Source organism: Pungitius pungitius, chromosome 8 (genome assembly GCF_949316345.1).
Source record: "Pungitius pungitius chromosome 8, fPunPun2.1, whole genome shotgun sequence".
NCBI lineage: Eukaryota > Metazoa > Chordata > Actinopteri > Perciformes > Gasterosteidae > Pungitius > Pungitius pungitius.
Window position 1 is genome coordinate 8,664,351 of NC_084907.1, and position 21,661 is coordinate 8,686,011.

The 21,661-nt window shown below is 43.2% G+C and overlaps 1 protein-coding gene across 3 annotated transcripts in view; it reads left to right on the top strand.

The window, feature by feature from the left end:
• Positions 1-21,661, top strand: part of LOC119229756 (receptor-type tyrosine-protein phosphatase gamma-like) — a 389,594-nt gene that overhangs the window by 72,702 nt on the left and 295,231 nt on the right. For all 3 annotated transcript variants that reach the window (XM_062564177.1, XM_062564176.1, XM_062564178.1), the window contains exon 2: positions 19,776-19,892. In XM_062564177.1, the coding sequence (XP_062420161.1) occupies positions 19,776-19,892 (117 nt within the window). The remainder of the gene's footprint in view (positions 1-19,775; positions 19,893-21,661) is intronic.

Here is a 21,661-nt window from a genome sequence, read left to right on the forward strand (position 1 = left end):
GTGCTTTTACTTCCAGATTTACTCAGACTCATGACCCATGCAAGCCTGACAATTGCATCTTGATCGCACAATATATATGTTTACCCTATTTTCGCAACTATAGGGCACACTTAAAATCCTTTTTTTTCTAAAAAAACGATGCGTGCGCCTTGTAATCCGGAGCGCCATATACTGTATATGGATCAATTGGTTGATCCATACTGGTTAACGAGGATCCGTTGGAGGGAAAGTCTGGTGCCAGCAGCTACGGTAATTCCAGCTCCAACAGCGTATTGTAATGGACTGTGTTTTCATGTTCTGGAGCGGCGTTGCACTTTACAGAGTTTTGGGATGTTCAGTGAAGAGCGCACAATGTTACGTCACTCATCTTAGTGCCACCTATGGGGACGCGGGAATTGTTGTTGTTTTGTAGAGCGATGGTGTGTTTTTGTTCGGCGTAGGCTACGGCCGACAGTAGCCTGTTTCTCAACAATAAAACCAGAAGATAAGCACATTGTCCAGAGATTCATTAGCGAGAGTCGCTACAGTATATTAAAGCTCGTAGTTGGATGTCGGGATCGCGCTGACGGTCCGCCGCGAGGCGCCACCGTCTGTTCCAGCGCTGCCTCTCGGTGCAAGATGCACGGAAGCATTTGCCAAGAATGTTTTCATTAATCAAGAACGAAAGTTGGAGGTTCAGAGATATTGTTAATATCCACATTAACGTTTGAACAACGTTACCATGGGAGTGAAGAGTTTTCGGAACGCTTAATAACGAAAATAGTTCTAAAATCGGCGATTCATTGAAGGTGCGCCTTATAATTCAGTGCGCCGTATAGTCGCGAAAATACGTTATATATATTTTTATATATATGTTTAGCGGAGATGCTTAGAACAAATGTTCAGAAACAACACGCTGGGTGTTTAAGAATGCAATTCTAAAAAAAATATGGAAAAAAGGATGCGGACCACAAACTACACAGGAAGCAGTGAGAATGTAAAATGTTGTAATTGTAATGCTAAGAATAAGAGATCCAACATCTGGAATTTCTGTATCTAATCATTTAAACCATTATACACATTGAAGTGTTAACAATAGTGCTTCAGTAATCACTCTTGTTGTTTTTTCATAGGCCCAATTTGTGGTCTCATTCCACTTGCTCAGGGGGGTGATGATGATCATCATCATCATCATGAGTAGTTGGTGGCCAGCTCCTTCAGCACTAGCATGGAACTGCACCATTGTCTGTCTGTGTTGAACTTCCCTTGATCTGTCTGCTGTCACCTGTCTGTCTTGATATTGCCGGTTGACCCTTGTCTACCTGCATACATGCCCTTTTGTGTTTTTTTTGGCCGTGTTTGACCGATTCATATTCCACATACTCGCATGCTTTCCATGTTCTGTACCCCTAACATTTTTCTTTTAAAATGTTTTTACTTTTTTCATTGTTTATGCAGGCGGGGATATTTAACATTTAATATTTATTCTGAGAGCAAAACGGTGGAATGAGCTCTCTGATGACATCAGGACAGTAGAGAACCTTTTACATCTTCTGCCGCAAACTAAAGACACACCTCTTCAGACTTTACCTTGACTAAAACACTAACAAATTGTAGCACTTAAATTGTACTTATAATATTTTATATTTATAACAAGATGTAATTTGGCTTATTTTGATGAAATTGCACTTCTTATTTCTTGTTCTTGTTGATCCTTATGGTTGAAATTCATTTATTGAAAGTTGCTTTGCATCAGCTAAATGACATGTAATGTAATGTAATCTTATCTTTATTTTGTAACATCTGCACTTGTGACTACAGATGAAAAATAGCCTTTTGGCTAACTCTGGCACATTTACAGCAATGTTTTATTAATGTGCACTGTCCCTCATCAAATAAACCAATAAAGAAAAATTTTAATAATGATGTTGTCTAAGCAAATTACCCCCTCCAGCACTTCCCTTGTGGCAATAGACGCTGCATGGCGAACTACTTTTATAACCATGCTGCAGCCTTGACAAAACATGGCCAGTTTTCTGTTCGGATATATTAATATTAATATAGTGTATGCGTGTCTTGGCATTGTATTAATATTATTATTCTATGTTTGAAATTACAGAGACAATAAGAATATTCTACAAATCAGATAAGGTTGTAGTCTCCCATTATTCCCTGGGTGTTTAGTTGGTGCGGATCAACTGCGCCGCCTGGCTTTATGAAATGCCTCTTGTGAGGTCATCATTGCCAACGTGCACGAGTCTGCATCACGTGAGACACAAATTGAACTTCTCACTAGAGATGACAACACATTGAATAATATCATATTTAGGAACTATATAAAGAGACTTTTATAAAGACTGGAAGTAATAAATTGAAATAGGTGGGTGGCTGAAAAGGGAGGAGGGTGTGAGCAGCATCAGATCACACAGCCAACCCGACTGTGTGTGTGCGATCAATGAGCTGCAGGGAGGTGTCGTTGTGTCCCCCCTGTCCTTCTCACGCCTCCCAGTGTTTCTGCTTCATAGATGATGATGTGCCCTGTTGGACTTCATAGCTCGTGTGTGTGTGTCTGTGGTACTGTCTTTCCCTGCCCTTGGCCGAAGCTCCAGAAAACATTTCATGCTAGGCGGACTCCATGAGCGAGTGATTTCTCTTTTCCTTGCTCTGATCGACGTCCAGCCAGCCACAAAAGCAGGCCTTCCGTTTCCCCTATCGCGATGAATATTATTATATTAGAATCTAAATCTGGAGTTGTTTTTTGCCATAAATATTACACATATGCCAATCTGTCTTGGTGGAAGGTGCAATAAAAGGAGAATGAAAATAACTCAATGTAAAATAAGTAAAATGTACACGCAAAAAGGAACAATAGTGCATTAAGATTACTATTTACTACTTTATAATACTCATTACTTCCACCAAACCGTCATTTTGTAACTTTTGGTCCGGGTCCAGATGGGACGGCATCTGGGTTTGGATCATCAGTTAGTGACCTCTACCCTACAGTATGTCACAGCAACTCTAACCCCATCATCCTGACACCCCTAACATGGAAATACACCCCGGCCGCTCAGTCCCCCCCAGCTGCCTCTCTGCCAGCCCGCTGTAGCACGACAGCTGGTGTGATGAAGTAGCACACCTCTTCCAGAGAGCAGTGGAGTTAGGACTAGCGTTGGTGTGTGTGTGTTTGTGTGTTAGGTGGATGTCCTTCAGCACTAAGAGCATTGGATGGAGATGCAAAGAATGCTAATGATGTGAATCATCGGAGAAAGGACTGACTTGGCCAGCTCTGCCATACATACACTGTATGTGTGTGTGTGTGTGTGTGTGTGCTTTCCCATGCATCTGAACACCCTGATGTTTGCTCGCTCAAGTCAAGTGAAAAGAGAGCAGTGAGAAGTGGGAGAGCCAAGGTTAAGCACAGGAACACAGTGATGCGCTGTGCATTTTAATTAAAGCTTGAGCAAACCCTGTGCACTCCCCCTTACCGGCCCCCTGTGATGGATGACAGAGACCACAGTTTTCTATTTTTCTTCTCAAGAGGAACTTTTGTAGGGGGGCAATGTGCTCTGACACAAAGGCCCAGCCAAAAGCCTTGGATTTCTGTCTTTATAGTCTCCTGGCAGCACATGCCGGTGCAGTGTTAGAGAGAACATGGGTTATCTTGGTACATATCTCTAATGTATCTCCTATGCGCGCTCTCTGTGTGCAAATGCAGATGTGGGATTTTACTGCGTGTCAGTAACAATAATCTATCCACCAAAACTCTCCTCTGTACAGAAGCACAGGAAAGATCAGTTTTAGTATAAATACCACTCGACCCACAGCCGCTCCAAACTCGTTACATTGGTCCTAGAACTTAAAACCTAAAACTAAAACTTTGTAAATCGTAAAATAAATATTACAAAATGCAAGTAGAAGTTTTCAGAATTAACCATTTGCCTTAATTGTTCATTTGCCAACAGTCTGCTGAAGCCATTTATTACCCTGCATGATTCTGTATTGTTCATAACACAGTTAATGTTTTACAATAAAATCAAGGGTAATGTATGGAATGTTTGAGGGCTGTCTGCAGACTTTTTACAAATATTAACAGTATAATACTGTTATTTCCAAATACTGAATGAGCATCCATTTACACAATGCAGCCAAATGACCCCTTTTCTCATAATATCTGTTACATAACTTATTACTTCTGTTGCATTTCATTTACTGACTTCATATTTCCTTGGTGCGTTTCATTCATCTTTAAAAAATAGGTAACATTTGATTAACATTTTATGTAAAATGAGGATAAAACTTTGGGAAAAAAGTTATTTTGAAATGGTTTTCTGCCTTAGGAGTTCCAGGGGTTAGTTTCCTGTGGTTAGAGAAAAATGGTAGAATCAGTCAACATGCTTTCGTCATCCATTGCAATCGCTGCAGAGGCAATGTCGTAAGTTGATAATTTCATTGTTTTAATTATAATTTTAATGTTAAGATGCATATTTACAGTAAAAAGGGATTGGATTACTGTAATTAAAAAATGTTTTATTCACGTAGGATTAAACAATTTTGTATCTTGTGTTTGTTACAGTTTTCACTCTTCTGTCTGTGACATGATATAAAGAGCCACAGTAAACAGCTTGAGAAGCTTACTACGACTCAACTCGTCATTTGCAGGAAGAGTTTATCTAGTTGAATAGCTGCGGTTGCTACACCGTAGTGAAGACAACATAGTGAAAAGACAAAGAAAGCTGGCGTTGTACATCGTGGTAAGATGGATGGTAAACAAAGCGACAGGGAGTCAGTGGCCACTTTCTTCAACTTCATCAGCTGGCTCATTAACACCTGCTCGTGCTAAAGCGGAGGCAGTTAAAGCACACGCTACATTTGCAGACAAAAAAGCTAAAGCTAAGTTAGAAAGAGCTGCAATGGAGGCTAAGCTACAGAAAGAAAAAGCAGAAAAAGAAGCAGAATATCACAAAGAGAAAGCAGCTATCGAGTTTGAATTACAGCTGGAGAAGGCAAGAAAGGATGCTGAGCTAGAAGCGCCTGCTAGTTATCGCTAAGCGGAAGCTGCCGTGTGGGATGCAATGGACAACTTTGTTGTACTGGATGAAGCAGGCCCATCAGAGAAAGACAAGCTGGAGCGTACAAGTGAATATGTCCAGTCTCAATACGAGTTACACTCAGGTGAAACCCATCCACGTACCAGGTCCCTAAGGCAAGCAGCCATGAATGCTAGTTCCCAAGTATCTCAGCATAAACATGCGTAACACTTACTCAAACAACACTCCTCAGCCTTCCCTTCCACACTACATGACAACAGCTAGCCATAGTGCACCCGGAGCTGAACATCTAGCACAGTTCTTAGCTCGTTGCGACCTGGTGAGTTCAAGCTTATATAAATTTGATGATAACCCAGAAAACGATCGAGCTTGGCATTCATCATACATAAACGCCACTCAAGGGCTAGGCTTCACAGCCACGGAGGAGCTAGACTTAATGACTAAGTGGCTCATAGTTACCTGGACACCGCATGAGGGATCGAACCCATAGTTGCAAAACTGCCTTATGGTCTTCAAAAAAGGTGGGTATCCGCCGGTTCAAAGCACAAGGATGAAAATAATGGACGATTTCCCCCATTCAAGTTCTTTGCAAGTTTTATACACCATGAGGCACGGAAAAGGAATGACCCTAGCTTTGCTATTCAAGGTACTAGCGGCTTACCTGCAAAGCCTGAAAGGCCCTCCTTTTAAAAGCAACCAAACCCCTATATCAGTTCACAAGACGGATATCGTCTCTACACACTCAAACAACCTAAAAAGTACCAGCGATCCAAACAAAACCTGTCCAATACATGCTAAACCCCACCCACTCAGACGATGCAAAGCCTTCAGAGCCAAACACCTAGAGAAAAGGAAAAGCTTTCTCAAGGCAAAGGGAATCTGCTTCAAATGCGTTCAACTACTCACTTGGCAAGTACCTACCACGACGCTGCTATGCATCCGGGTCCTGCACTTCAAGACAGAGCTCCCTCAACCTCACCACACAGCAGCGGGGAGGGAGAAGAGAGCAGTGACACTAAAGCCGTCGTCAGCGCAAGCTATACCAAAGTTTGTGGAGCACGACAAGTTGGCAAGTCATGTTCCAAGATTTACTTAGTGAAGGTATATCACAAACGTCAACCAGACAAAGCCATCAAGGCCTACACCATATTGGACGACCAAAGCAACCGATCGTTAGCAAGGTCTACTTTCTTCGAGCTCTTCGACATAAAGTGTGAACCATATTCCTATTCTTTGAGGACGTGTTCCGGCACAACGGGAACATCTGGACGTAGGCCTCAAGAGTTTGTGGTGGAGTCACAAGACAGCAGGGTCACAATCCCTCTATCACCCCTCATCGAGTGCAATGACATTCTTGACAATCGGTCAGAAATCCCAACGCCAAACGCAGCTCTATGTCACCCTCACCTTCGCAAGGTAGCGGAACACATTCCAGAAGTTGACCCCACAGCAGAGATTCTCCTGTTACTCGGCAGTGATATCATTAGAGTTCACAAGGTACGGGAACAAATCAATGGTCCACACAATGCCCCATTTGACCAACACCTAGATCTGGGCTGGGTGCTAGTAGGAGAAGTCTTCTTAGGGAATGCACACAAGTCTACAGTTAGCACCTTCAAGACAGCTGTGCTCGACAATGGCCGCCCATCGCTCCTTCGACCTTGCACCAGTTTTCTACAAGTCAAAGAAATGGTTCCTTGTAGCAGGGAGACAAGACACATCTCCAATAAGGTTACAGGAGAAGTGTTGGGACAAACTGTTTTCAATCACACAGAAAACGACAAGAGGTTGGCATCCTCATTTGAAGACAAGGTTTTCTTGAAGCTTATGGACGAAGAAGTCTTCAGGAATGAGTCAAAGTTGGGTAGCTCCACTCCCATTCCGACAACCAAGACAATACTAACCTAACAACCGGGAACAGGCAGTGCAGCGCTTTGCATCACTTCAACGAAGCCTGAGTAGGAAGCCAGATACGCAACAGCAGTTTGTGGCCTTCATGGGAAAAATATTGGAGAACGACCACGCCGAGGTCGCACCACCGCTGGCAGAAGACGAAAAATGTTGGTACCTGCCGACCTTTGGTGTGTTCCATCCACAAAGGAAAAGTCAAATCAGAGTGGTGTTCGACTCAAGCGTTAAACATGCAGGGGTTTCTCTCAATGATGTGCTCCTCACAGGCCCAGACCTGAACAACTCACTTCTGGGAGTTCTGTTGCGGTTTCAGAAGGAAAAGGTTGCTGTCCTAGCGGACATACAGCAGATGTTTCACTGCTTTGTGGTACGAGAAGATTACAGGAACTACCTCAGATTTCTTTTGCATAGGGACAACGATGTGACCAAAGACGTCATAGACTTCAGAATGAAGGTTCATGTCTTGGGCAACAGCCCATCTCCCGCCATAGCTATTTACAGGCTTTATTCAAGGAAGAGCCCTTCTCAGGGAACTCACAGTCGAGCTTTCTGTTTGGGATGCACCACTACCTGCAGACAAATTGAGAAAGGGGGAGGCCTGGAGAGACTCACTCCAGGACCTCAAGCTCCTTCACATACCAAGGACATACACAGCAGTCTCTCAAGCTAAAGCAGTGAAAACTGAGCTCTGCGTGTTCTCTGATGCATCCACTAAAGCCATTGGCGCTGTGGCATACTTGAAGGCCATACAAGAAGACGAACAAATTCAAATTGGATTTGTTATGGGAAAGTCCAAACTGGCACCTCAGTCTGAACCAACCATCCCAAGACTTGCAGCCATCTTGGCCGTGGAAATGGCAGAGCTAATTCAGGATGAACTGGATGTTAAGCTGGATTCAACCAAGTTCTACAGCGACAGCAAGGTTGTTCTTGGCTATATCTACAACGAAAGCAAACGTTTCCATGTCTACGTGAATAATAGAGTTCAGCGTCCACGAACTCTATCCATGAAACCTGAACAATGGCACTATGTGCACACAGAGGAAAATCCTGCTGACCATTCATCGTGGTCAGTTCCTGCTTCACGTCTGCCAGAAACAACATGGTTCACAGGGCCCAACTTCTTCTACAAAACTCCCAACACACCATAACCAGTAAAGACATTCGATCTCATCAAACCAGATATGGATGTAGAGATCCGTCCAGAAGTAAGGAGCTATGCCTCAAAGAGAAAGGACTCAGAACGCTTTCAAAGATTCTCCAGCTTCAAGAGCCTTGTTCGAGCCATTGCACTCCTAATACATATCGCAATGTGTCAAAAACTATCCAACTGGAGTGACAAATGTAAGGGATGTGGGTTCTGTGATCTGTCTCGCACCCCAGATGAACTATGTCAAGCAAAGGAGGTCATCATCAGAGCTGTTCAGAAGGAAGCCTTCAAAAAAGAATTTGAAGCTTTGGAGACATCTAGACCAGTCCCTTTGAACAGCAGCATTTATCGGCTTAGCCCAATGTTGCAGAACAATCTTATCTGTCTTGGAGGCCGACTGAAGAATGCTAACCTGAACATTGGAGAAAAGAACCAGGTTATCCCCCAAAGACAACCATGTATCCTTGGGACTCGCCAGATACCACCACGCTGAGGTCAAACATCAAGGTCGTCACCTGACGGATGGTGCTGTCAGGGCAGCAGGATTTTGGCTCTTGGGCGGGAAAAGGATCATCAATTCGATTCTACACAAATGTGTAACCTGTCGTAGGCTTAGAGGTAAATTCCAGCAAGAACGCATGGCAGACTTACCTCCAGAACGCCTTGTGACCTGTCCTCACTTTACATACGTGGGTTTGGACTTCTTCGGACCTTGGGTCGTCTGCACCAGACGGACAAGAGGGGGGCAAGCTGAGAGCAAGCGGTGGGCCATAATGTTTTGCTGCATGAGCTCCAGGGCTGTCCACATCAGGCTGCATCAACGCTTTAAGGTGTTTCTTTGCAATAAGAGGACCAGCCAAACAACTGCGATCAGATTGCGGCACAAACTTCATAGGGGCCTGTAAAGAACTTGGAATGAGCAAAGACCGACCAGATACAACTGTGCAGACGTATCTTAAACAAGAAGGGTGTTCTTGGCAGTTCAATCCCCCACATGCCTCGCACATGGGTGGTTCTTGGGAACGCCTGATCGGTTTGGCCCGAAGAATTCTGGATTCAATGCTTCTTGAACAGTACACTCGCTTAACCGTTAGCCATTGTAAAGAACTGTGGTCATAACTTTTGGGACTCTCAGCATTCTCCGATTTTTTTTCCTTTTTACCGGGACATGTAAAAACACACCATTACAGTAGTCGGGTCTAATGAAGATGTGTGCTTGGACAGTTTTTGTTATCTCTTGTTAAGACGAAAGTCCTCTAATTCTTGATATTCTTAAGGTCATAGCAGGCTCATTTTGTAACCGTTTTATGGTTGAGGTCAGAATCCATAATTCATCCTTGTTAACCAAAAATGATCTTTGTTCAATTTAAGTTTTTGTACATCTAGTTGTTGAAGTGTTAAATGCATTCACCCACCCTGTATTGGATTGTAGTCCCCTAGTGATATAGTTGTGTAGATTTGTGTTTGAATTGCATAACTATTATAACACACTTTGTTGTTTTCAACAATTTGAGCTAATGGACGCATGTAGATGTTTAATGGAAGGGGCCCAAGTATGGAACCTTGGGAAAAACCAAATGCCATTTTCTTCAGCTCTGATCTCTGCTCTAATGTCATATTTACTTCGCAATATATTGTATCTCCACAAACACATATCATTGCGAGAATCTGTGGTGTGAAGAAGGTAGTGTAGGAGGGCAGAAATCAAAGCTCTCAGTTCACTTAAATAATGGGACTAAAGCTGTTATGGCTCCAAACCTGTGGAATAGCCCTTTAATTCTTCATATCATTTCAGAATAAATCCCTTTCATCCTTTAGCTTTGTGGTTATTCATTCACCTCTTAATGTTTTTGTCAGGGGATCGGGCTGTCGCAGGTTGCAGGGAGGACTCAAACGCAGTTGTTTCCAAACAAAGTGCTCTTTATTCCAAAAACCAAAAACTCACCAGAGACTGTGCACCAACGACGAGTGACATTTAGACAATGACGCGACAAAGGACAACTGGCACACAGGGCTTAAATACACAAGGGAGGTGCAGGTGATTGGACACAGGTGGAATCAATCAGGCAATCACAGGACAAGGCAGGAACTGTAGTCACCCAGGAACACAAGAGACATGAAAACTACAAAATAAGACCCAAACCGTGACAGTTTTTTGTTTTTTTCATTCTATCCTTTTTTACTTATTTGTCTGTTATTTAGTTGTTGTTGTTGAGTATTCTCTTTGTTAAATTGCTCTTATAGGGTTTTTATCTTACATTATTATCACCAGTATAATTATCATTAATCATGATTACTGCCTGGGATGTAGTAACAGCCGGTTGGAAAAGCAGCGTCATTCTTATGATCTAACAATGGGTTAGGAAGCAGTATGTGTATTTGTGGAGCCACCAGTCTTTATGTATGCACTACACTCTCAAGTCCTTCAACTTTTTAAGGGTACAATAAAATAAGAGGCATGCATTTCAGATGCCTCTTGTAACTGATCAAATATTCAGATTCACTGGGAAATTTGTCACAGTAGAGAAGATGTGTGTGTTTATGAGTAGGAGTGAAGGTCACAAATAATTTGGTCACAATGACAAAAGGTTCTTTGGACTTCAGGAATCAGGAATCGTTGATTGCCATAATATGGCGGACATACTTGGAATTTGACTTGACGGTTGGTGCATGACAGCAGAGTACAATAATGTACAACAGACAACGTAGTGTAGGAATAAGATAAAAAATATAATAAAATATATGCTATGGGTTAGTAAGCTAAAGCTATGGGTTAGTAAGTTAAGAAATAAAGACAAAGTGACGAGTGAAAGTGACAAAGTGTATGTACATGGAGTGAGTCAGTCAGGGGGGGTCCCGGACTCGGTTGATGAGCCCGGGAAACTGTTGTGTGGCGGGAGGTCTTGGTCCTGATGGACCTCAGCCTCCTGCCGGACGGAAAGGGCACAAATGTTTTTGTTCGGGGTGAGAGGGGTCAGCTACAATCTTTCTAGTCCGCTTCAAAGTCCTGAAAGCGAACACGTCCTGGAGAGACGGCAGATTGCAGCCAATCACCTTCTCAGCAGAGCGGATGATACGCTGCAGCCTGACCTTGTCCTTGGCTGTGGCTGCCGGGTACCACACGGTGATGGAGGAGCAGAGGATGTTTCCCCAGCTTCACATGCTACTTCCTGTCGGACAGGAAGTCAGTCATCCACTTGCAGGTGGAGTCGGGCATTGGCAGCTGGGAGAGTTTGTCCTGCAGCGGAGACGGGATGATGATGTTGAAGGCAGATCTGAAGTCCACAAACAGGATCCTTGCGTAGGTTCCTGGGGAGTCAAGATTCTGCAGGGCAAAGTGGAGGGCCATCTTGACCGCATCGTCTATAGACCTGTTGGCTCTGTAGGCGAACTGCAGGGGGTCCAGGAGGGTCTTCAGGTGGGACAGGACTAGTCTTTCAAACAACTTCATGACCACAAAGGTCAGGGCAACGGGCCTGTAGTCACTCAGTCCTGTGATACTGGGCTTCTTGGGAACAGGGTTGATGGTGGAGGCTTTGAAGCTAGACTGAGCTAGCTAGTGGGGCGAGACTGAGTCCGGACCGGCTACTTTACGGGGGTTCTGTCTTTTAAAGATCCGGTAACGTTTCTCTCCAGAACTGAGAGGGTCGTTGGGGGTGGGGGAGGAGAGGGTAATCCAAAAGTGTGAGCTACTGATAGGTCGGGAGAGGCTGGGGTGGTGGAGTTGTGTTTGATTGAGTCAGGACATTGTCTTTCAAATCTGCAGTAAAGCTCATCTGCCAGGCAGAGGTCATACATGGAGTGGGGGGTTTTCGGCTTGTAGTTTGTGAGGTGTTTGAAGCCTCTCCAAACTGAAGCAGAGTCATTAGCTGAGAACTGTGGTTGGAGTTTCTCAGAGTACAGTCGTTTAGCTTCTTGCTAAACCTGTATTTTGACTCTGTGTACAAATCTTTGTCCCCACTCCTAAATGCCTGATCCTTCTGCAGTTGTAGTTTTCTAAGTTCCGCTGTGAACCAGGGTTTGTCGTTGTTATAACTCACCCTGGTACACAGCTGTCCTCACAGCCTCTGTGAAGTCATCCAGATTGTCAGTAGCGGTCCTGAAAACAACCCAGTTTGTGCAGTCCAAACACACAAGAGGATCCTTTAGCGCCTCGCTGGTCCACTTCTTGCATTCCCTCTCAACAGGTTTGCAGAGCTTTAGTTTCTGCCTGTATGCAGGAATTGGGTGGACCATGATGTGGTGGGAGTGTCCCAGCTCAGCACGAGAGACGGCGCGATAAGCCCTGCTTGCTGTAGTGTAGCAGTGATCCGGCGTGTTCTCCTCTCTGGTTGGGCATTTAATAAACTGTTTGAACTTAGGAAGTTTGTGACTGAGGTTTCCTTTGGTAATGTCCGGGGTTGGTACACGCCTTATCTGGTCAGCGAGTGTCCGCTGTGCCTCGTGCACGTTGCCCGCCGGCGGCATGTAAACACCGACCAGGATGAATGAAGCAAACTCACGGGGGGAGTAAAAGGGTTTGCAGTTCATGATAAGAGATTCCAGAGCAGGAGAACAATGTTGTTGGATCACTGTTACGTCGTTGCACCAGCCGTTGTTGAAGAGAAGCAGATTCCTCCACCCATCTTGCCGGAGAGCTTCAAGTTGCGGTCCTGTCTGAGCAGCTTGAAGCCCGCCAGCTGGAGCGCGGAGTCCGGTATCGATCCAAAGAGCCAGGTCTCTGTGAAGCACAAAATGGAGGATGAAGAAAAGTCTCTGTCTCTTCTCACCAGCAGCTGAAGTTGAACCAGTTTGTTGCACAGTGAGCGCACATTGGAGAGGAAGATGCCTGGCAGCAGTGTGCGGAGTCGCACTGACGAGCCGGCCCGTTGTCCTCTCCTTCGGCGTCTCACCGCATGACTAAAGGTGAGGACACCTTTTGACTATAATGTCCAGTAATTCCACAGAGGAAAGAAGAAAAGTTGAAAATAACTCCGCTAGAGTTGTTCCACGGATGTTCACAAGCTCATATCTGGTGAAAGAGCTCCGGGAATCGCAACAGGAAAAACAACAAAAAACAAAGAGCACCGAAACGTGGCAGCCATTTGCGGCGCCATCTTGAGCGTTTCATAGACTTCCCTTGAAGGGGAGAGAAACTAAGCCGGTAACAGTGTCAGTGCGTAGCATGAGGGAAGGACGAGGATGCAGAGACGGGTTGACTGACATGGATTCATTCCAATACTCTACTATTTTACAATACTCACAAACAGGTAACAAATGAGAATTTTCCTTGGAAACTATAATGCAGGTGTGAACACAATAACATGCAAGAACAAGGGGAGACGCACACTATAAGTATCCATGAGGGAGGTGTATGGAAGTAAATCTGTGCCATCGGGGGTTGAAATAAAAAGTTGATTGAATTTCTAGCACTGAATATTTATGCATTGAAATTATGTACCTGAATGTTTTTCAACATTAAAACACCGCAAAAAAATTCAACCTAAAAAAAAAAAATGTTGAAATATTCGAAATGGAGGCTACAATATTCAACCGCAAAAAATTCAACCTTGGCACACCAATATGCGGAGGCTACAATATTCAACCCAAATAAATTCAACCTTGGCACACCAACATCCGGGACACTAAGGAGGAGCAATCGATTCTAGATTCAAGATCAGGAGCGTGCGTCAAGCTAAAGGAGCGAGCACCCAAAACACCTTCGGCTTCGGATTGTATCCATGTCCAATAATAACGGGACTTTAACTCTTCTTCATGCCATCAGTGTGGCAACGTATGAAGAAATACATAAAAGAACATATAATGTTCACCCTAAACCAAAACGTTTGCTTGCCACTGACGATATACAACTCTATTAAAATATACAAATCAACTGAAATCCCTTAAGCTCGGTTGGCCGAGTGGGTAGCACAGCCGCTCTGTGGCACTACGTTATTTTGCGCGACACGGTTCGAATCCCGGTTGTGGCGGACTTTTAATAAATGTTCTTTTATGTATTTCTTCATACGTGGCAGTGACGTAGTGCTCACTTATACAATCGTAATCGCTGCAATGGATATGGGATGCATTTTTGAACATTTTCAGAACAATATGTTTGCAAATGTGTGACGACTCAAGTGACGGAGGCAGACAACACCTGCCTGCCGGGGGGAAACAAACACGCACCCGTAGCCAAACCAGTAGGTTCAAAAACCAGTAGGCACGTAACACCGGGGGAAAACAAACACGCACCCGTAGCCAAACCAGTAGTTCAAAAACCAGTAGGCACGTAACACCGTCACTGAAAAATGGGTTCTCGTTTCAGACTTTACGAGCAAATACAGGATCCCTTTGAGATAAATTCTAAAGCCTCGCATTAAGACGTACATCCCTTTATGTAAGACTCTGCGCTACTTGCAGGTCGCTGTGTTGTGCCAGATCCTCAATAAAGTTTACCCATGATCATGAAGACTCATTTAACGTTACGTGGACTTTGAATGTCGCTTAATACCCAACTGAGATCGGTTTGTGCCGCTGTGAAAAAGGATCCTTCCACCGACGCTACTGCGGTTATTCCTGCATGTCCTGTCGGGTTTATGCGTCTGCGCGCTCCGTTAAAGCTGCTGCCGCTGCCCCCCCCACTACGATACAGCGGCTCATCTGCCTCTTCAAGCGCGTTCCTGGTTTTCAAAACTCCGCCAATCACTCCTAACAGCTTGTCGAAGGATCTCAGCATCATTAAATGAATTCAAAACTAGAAGAAGAGGCGTATTGTGAGCGGCTGTACGCTCTCGTTTAACTTCCGCTTAGTTCATGTCCAACACAGTCTGTTAATGTACAAATGTCAGCTGTCTATTACGGAATCTTACAGACACAAACCACACTGATGACATGAAGAAGAGTTAAAGCCCCGTTATTATTGGACATGTTTACAATCCAAAGCCGAAGGTGTTTTGGGTGCTCGCTCCTTTAGCTTGACGCACGCTACTGATCTTGAATCTAGAATCGATTGCTCCTCCTTAGTGTCCCGGATGTTGGTGTGCCAAGGTTGAATTTATTTGGGTTGAATATTGTAGCCTCCGCATATTGGTGTGCCAAGGTTGAATTTTTTGCGGTTGAATATTGTAGCCTCCATTTCGAATATTTCAACATTTTTTTTTTTTAGGTTGAATTTTTTTGCGGTGTTTTAATGTTGAAAAACATTCAGGTACATAATTTCAATGCATAAATATTCAGTGCTAGAAATTCAATCAACTTTTTATTTCAACCCCCGATGGCACAGATTTACTTCCATAGAGGTGAGGGAACAGGTGGACACAATTAGGAATCAGGGAAGACAATCAACAGGAGACACATGAGGAAGGGCAAGGCACCTGAAACGAGAGGAGAATTAGATACCAAAATAAAACAGGATGTTCAAAAACAGACGTGACGACAGGACACAAACACAAGCTTGACCCCCGGTATGACAAACAGTTGTAATACACCATTCAAATTCCACCCTAAAGCCACAGTTAAATTTGAACATTTCTTTTTAAATACCCTCTTTGTTGTAGACAGGCGTGTCATCAGCATTTGGACACAAAGTATGATTCTTGAATTCACTGAAGCTCTGTTCTGCTCCAGAAAATTATATTCAAGATGTTACATTGTTTACTACAGCTTATCCTGTCCTTGTTTCCATTCAATTCCAGGTTTTCTCTCCATGTACATATGATGGAAAAAGGTTGTCCTTTTCAGGAGAAAGCTTTTATCTTCTGAGAGTATAGATGTTGAGACCTGGCTGTCACAGCAGCAGTTCTGCCTTTCTAGCTCTCTTCTTTTGAGAGCTTTGAAGTCAGTGACTGGCACAGCGATGTGAGCCTGAACTTTCAACCCCCTCCTCACTGGTGATTACCTTTTGATTTGCTAAAGTTTTGGTGGAAGAGCATCAGCTAAATGTTCATATTTATACACACAAGAGATACATTGCAAAGCATGTCTTTGTCTCTGATGAAAATGTTCCCTTTGTCCCCATCACAGCTCCCCTCCCCCCTCCTCCTGTTTTCCAAATATCCTCCTCGGGATAACAGTAGGCCTCTGCTCATCTCTTTTCCTCTCATCCTCTCCACTGACTGGTTGCCATGCAGTTGGCTGTCCATCAGTGACCTGGTAACTGTTGCTAGGAGAGGAGTGTATTTCTGAGTCTGATTAATTTTTCTCCTATTTCTACAGCCTATCACTCCACATCCCTCTTTAACAGCTTCTCCTTCCCACTCTGTGGCTCTTGAATGCATCTCTTTTATTTTGTCTCCATCTTACTCTCCCCATTCTCATCTATCAGGCTCTTCTTCCTCATCTTCAACGACCTTCACCTCTGCTTTCAATCCACATGTTGTCTCTTTTCACTGTCACTGACTTTACACCAACCTCTCAATGATATTAATTTTGGGTCAGTCTGCTCACTGTAATGGGGGATCAGCTCTGTATATATACAGAATTTGTTTTGACCATCATCTTTTCAAGAAAAGTAATAATTTACTTTCTTATTGTAGTGTGCAAAGGGAAAAGTTATCCCCTAAAAGTCGATGATTTGATGATGATGATCATCAGTCAAGAAGGACAGTGGGTCCCCTCACGTCAAAGCACTTAATTTTCCAGGTGTGTACACAGAGTACACACCTAAACTCTGCTACCGGCAGACTCTGCTACTGGCAGAGTTTAGGGTGGACCAGCTTAATTAACCTGATAGTTGCTGTATTTGCTGTTTTTGATACAACGTAAGTTGGATCCAAACCCTGGTGGCAACATTAGCAGCCACAACAGCTAAGGCCAGTTGCGAGCAAGTCGGCCAGAAAGCAGTGAACAGCGAGTGGTGAACAGCTGTTCAGGTCGCTGGCGGTCCTTTTCGCCGTCAATGAAAGTGTTTACTTGAAGAAAAAAAAACTGTGACACACTGTGAATCTACCAGAATCTTAAAAAATACAGTTAATTTTTCATAACCACTGAGCTCAGATGAGCTACCTTCACCTCAGTCTTTAAACCGACCACCTGAAATACCACAATCTGGAAAACAGAAGACTGTGATAGAGACTTCAACAGACACCGAACGCAATGGGAATTCACCAACAACAACGCAAATGGAGATGCAGTGGAAATGTCAGCCGATAACTGCCAGCTTAATCCACATCAAAAGAAACCTTTAGTTCTTCAACAGTGGACAATGGAGAGAAGGTCATAACCCTGATATTGTGTTTGTCAGCCACAAGATTGCAGGATATGCAAAAGGCTGTTCTCGGAGCCACCCAACACTGTGCCACTACAATAACGCAATGCAATAACCCCGGCCACAGTTCCATTCCAAAGAAGATTCAACTTAGGAGGGAACTGGCTTCTGGCAATTCCATGTATGTACAACATATTATGGCAATAAACGTTTCCTGATTCCTGATTCCAAGAAGATCTTCAAAGAAAGATTGCACATTTCCAAGCAGACCCCATGAATTAGGACAAATTCACTAAACTTGTGCACAAGTCTTGCTCGCCTGCAAGAACATCCAAAGTGGTTGACCTCTGAAATGGATCATCAAGCTGATAATTAAGTAAATGAAGAGGACTTTAAACTAGATATCATAACCTTGTATTTACTAGATTAAAAATGCAGCTTTATTGCATTTCCACAGAGAATGCTACTTATGCTAGAGAAAAAATGTATTGGTTGAGAAACTAAAATGCAGGTTTTTATTTTAGATAAGGTGTATATACAGTACATTGATTTCTCACTGTTTTCTGTCTCTTTATTCCATCTTCTTGTCTGCAATAATAAATATATATATATATATATATATATATATATTTATATACATACATACATTTATAGATACTCTATATATGAGTCTTAATGTCTAATTGATTGAGTTGTTAACTGATACAATGAATATTTTCCAGACTATTGTTTCATCTTTACAACGGCTAAATAAGTTTAGAAAATGCCATTTTGAGGACCTAATAACACACTTAATAACTACTGAGAAGGGGATCTATGATGGAAAGACAATGCACTTAGAAGCTTTGGGGAGGTCATGTGAGGGGGGTGTGGGGGCCGTAGGTGCAAGGTACCAAAGGAAGGAGCAAAAGACAATGAATGAAAGAAAGTATAAGAGGGGAAAGAAAGAAGCTGTATTTGGCAAGGAGGATAGGGCGGGTCCGTGCATAATTACATTTTCTGTACTGACCAGTATTGGGAATCAATAATGTAATACATAGCAAAGCCCTGGTGCTGCCCCTCATTGGCATTCACAGACATGAGCCATACTTGCATTCGAAAGAGTTGAAACAGGTGGGAGGCGGTATTTGCGCAAAGCTGCTGCTGATTCTGCAGCGTCTTTCCTCGTTGAGGAATTGGCAACACTGGGTCAATGAAGAGAGAACTCTCTTCAGGACTTATCAATCTTTCCTAATCACGAGGCCTACGGAATAAATACCACCCACAGTGTATTTTATCTCCCTATAAGTTTTGATTTATCTCGGACTTGGAAATACTGAAGATAATTTAGACTCCGCTAAAAGCGGACCACTGTACGTCAGACGTCCTTGTCCCTCCCTAATTGTTGGGTGTGGGTGCCATCAAAGTGTATGTAGAACGTTTACAGTTCAGTTAAGTTGGAAAGATATTCACAGATTCAGACTTCCTAGGTTCAATAGCCTATCAGCAAGACGTTGTTAAAACACAAACTCTGTGACCGAAGTGATGTCAACAACCAGCAAGGACCCTGCGCATGCGCATTTCTTAAATCATTAAGTCAACTTTCTAACCCTTAAGAGACATTAGTGTTGTACACAAAGAAGTAATTTGGGTCACAAAACTTATCGGTCACAAACTTTCAAAATAATGGCCAGTGGCCGGTTTTTCAATTTAAAACAAAAAACGGCCGCACGTTACACGGACCGTTCTGACTTCTGGTTGAATGGCTCATCAGCGAGACGTTGGACGTCGAACAGCTGATAGCAGCTTGATACCTCTGAGTCCTTAATTAATTTCATTATGAACATAAAGTGAAAATGCACCAATTGCAATCCACAATAGTAAACCCCATCATTATGATTTATTGTGATTGTGAATAAAGAAATTAATTAATTTACACACTCATTTATTTCCTACTGCCTAGAGGTTTATCACATCCAAATAGTGTATTTGGGCCCTAATTGAGCACCCATTTCTCTGTGAGTTGTGTATGGACAGCACTGTTTGGCGCAGTCGCCCTTGAGGTGTTAACATTTGAGGCCATGGTAGTCCAGCCTCACACCAAAAGCAAAAATGCTTTGATCTTCCTGCTAAACAAATGCTCTCGTAAATACAAAATATGAAACCATTAGTGAAACAGTGTCTCATGTGCAATCTTTTGACAGGAGAGAATGTACCTACATTTGGAATAAGACATCCTATATCATCAGACATCCTTTATAATAACACAGCAGCCAAAGCAACGGCCAACGTTTTTTGTCTAATCATAGGTATTTTTCTGATGTCGCTACTTTCATCAGGTGAGAGGACTGTGGTCCTGGCGACAGACCTTTGTTCCTCCTCTGGATGTTGTTATGAGTTCGCTTGCATGTAAGCAGCTCAGGGCACAGTTAGCTGTCATCCTGCACAGTAGGTGTCGAGGCAAGGCTGCAGAGTTCTGTTGTTGTTTGTGCTAACCCACCTGTCTACATCCCCCCCACAGCACTGACAGGAAGCCAAACCGAGTCCCAAGCCTCGATCCAAGGACTTCGCAGAGCTACAGTCGACGGGACACGACCCCGCAGAGCTGCCACCGAGGAGACCTACTGGGCCTACTCAGGTGTGTGTGTGTGTGTGTCTGTCTGTCTGTCTGTTTGTGTACATGTGTGTCTATGAGGACATTGTGGTGATGTTTGGGTGATGTTTCAGAGGACAGTGTTGAGGATAAGATGCAAAGCGTAGAGTGCTCTAAAACGAGAGCCGTGGGAGGTTTGGAACTACTGAATGCACATCTGCTCACATTTGATCTTGCATGTTGCAATCGTTCTCACGTTCATGAATCAGAATCTGCATTGATCTGTGTGATTATGCATATATTGACATTGACTTCCATACAGTTTATTTTGTAAACAATCAAAGAGAAATATGAAAAAAGACCAAACAAAGATGGACATTTAGCATGACCTTATGAGCATGAAGCATCCCCAGTTTGAATTCTCAACTGCAGTTACAAACTGCCTTTTGCATGCAGGCGCCACGGTGGACGGTTGTAAGGACTTTAGTTTGCTACAATTTTTTATTTTTACTCCATAGCTATCTTGTATTATTTCAGATGGATTTTCCAGAAATCCGCGTAGGACTGAACGTCTGCATAGTTCTGTGATTAAATTACCTTAATGTAGGTAACACAAGCCAGTGTATGTTCATCTCCCCTTCATAAGAGGTTGATATAGAATTGTCTATGATCTCCTAAATACAATGAATTCAGATTTATGTTTATTTAATTTAATAATATATATAAAAAATGTACAAGCTGGGATATCCAATAGCTTTTGCGGCTCCAGACAAGTATTATTTGTTTGCAAATGGCTTTTGGATAGTAAATGTTGTAGAACCTGAGAATGTTCATTGGTGCTTTATAAATGTATTCATTTAACATTTTACAGGTTTTATACTCGGCAACTGCAACTTTACCTGATACATCCAAATAATGGTTTATAGGTGGTTGACATATTAAAAACTGACCATTAACACATATTTTATATCGTATTTGAAATGTTTTACTGTGTGAACCCCAGTGTCCAAAAATGTGTATTCTTTTTTCTTTAGACTTCCATCACATTAAAATTGTCCACACAAATCAAAATACAAAATACACTTTCCTTAGAAGCTTTTAATGTGAAACAGCTGCAGAAAGTGCAGTTTTATTGGTAGTAACTGTGTGAATGAAATAACAAAGAAGAAGCCAAATTTGGAGGGAATGAGGGACCATTCTTTATGTCACTGTAGCAGCCCTAGGCTGTAATGTTAGCCCACACAGCAGCTGTAAAGCCTCTTGGTTCGTGCTTTAGTGTTAGGGTTTGGTATCAGTTAATGGGGCTCTACAGGTACAGTAAACCTGGCTGAACACAAAGTCATGTGATTTAGATCCTGCTGCACTGTGTGTGTGTGTGCGCGCGCTACACATAGAGTACGTGCTACTTCCTCCCACTCTCTGTGTTTGTTCTTCCCCTCTCAGCCGCTCTCCTCGGTGCTCCTCTGGCCTGGAGGCATCGCCGTGCCTCTTTTTTTTTCTACCAGTGCTTCAGAAGAGAAATAAGGCACTTCCGCTGTCCATTTAGAGCTTTAAGTGTTTTAGAGGGGCAGCATTAATCTTTCACTGTGCGAGCTAATCAACCCCCGGGCCACAAATGATCTTTTATCTTATTTATTTCAATACTTTTGCTCTCTTGTCTAACCTTAATTGGTGGCTTGTCGCCCCTGCGAGAGGGCGGGAGCTTGTCGGGTAACAACAGAGCTGGTGACAGTTTCTCTTTGTGGTCCTGTCGCTGATGCTTCGATCCACCGATGCTCTCTGCTGTACGTGTTTGATCGTAGCCTTTTGATCGA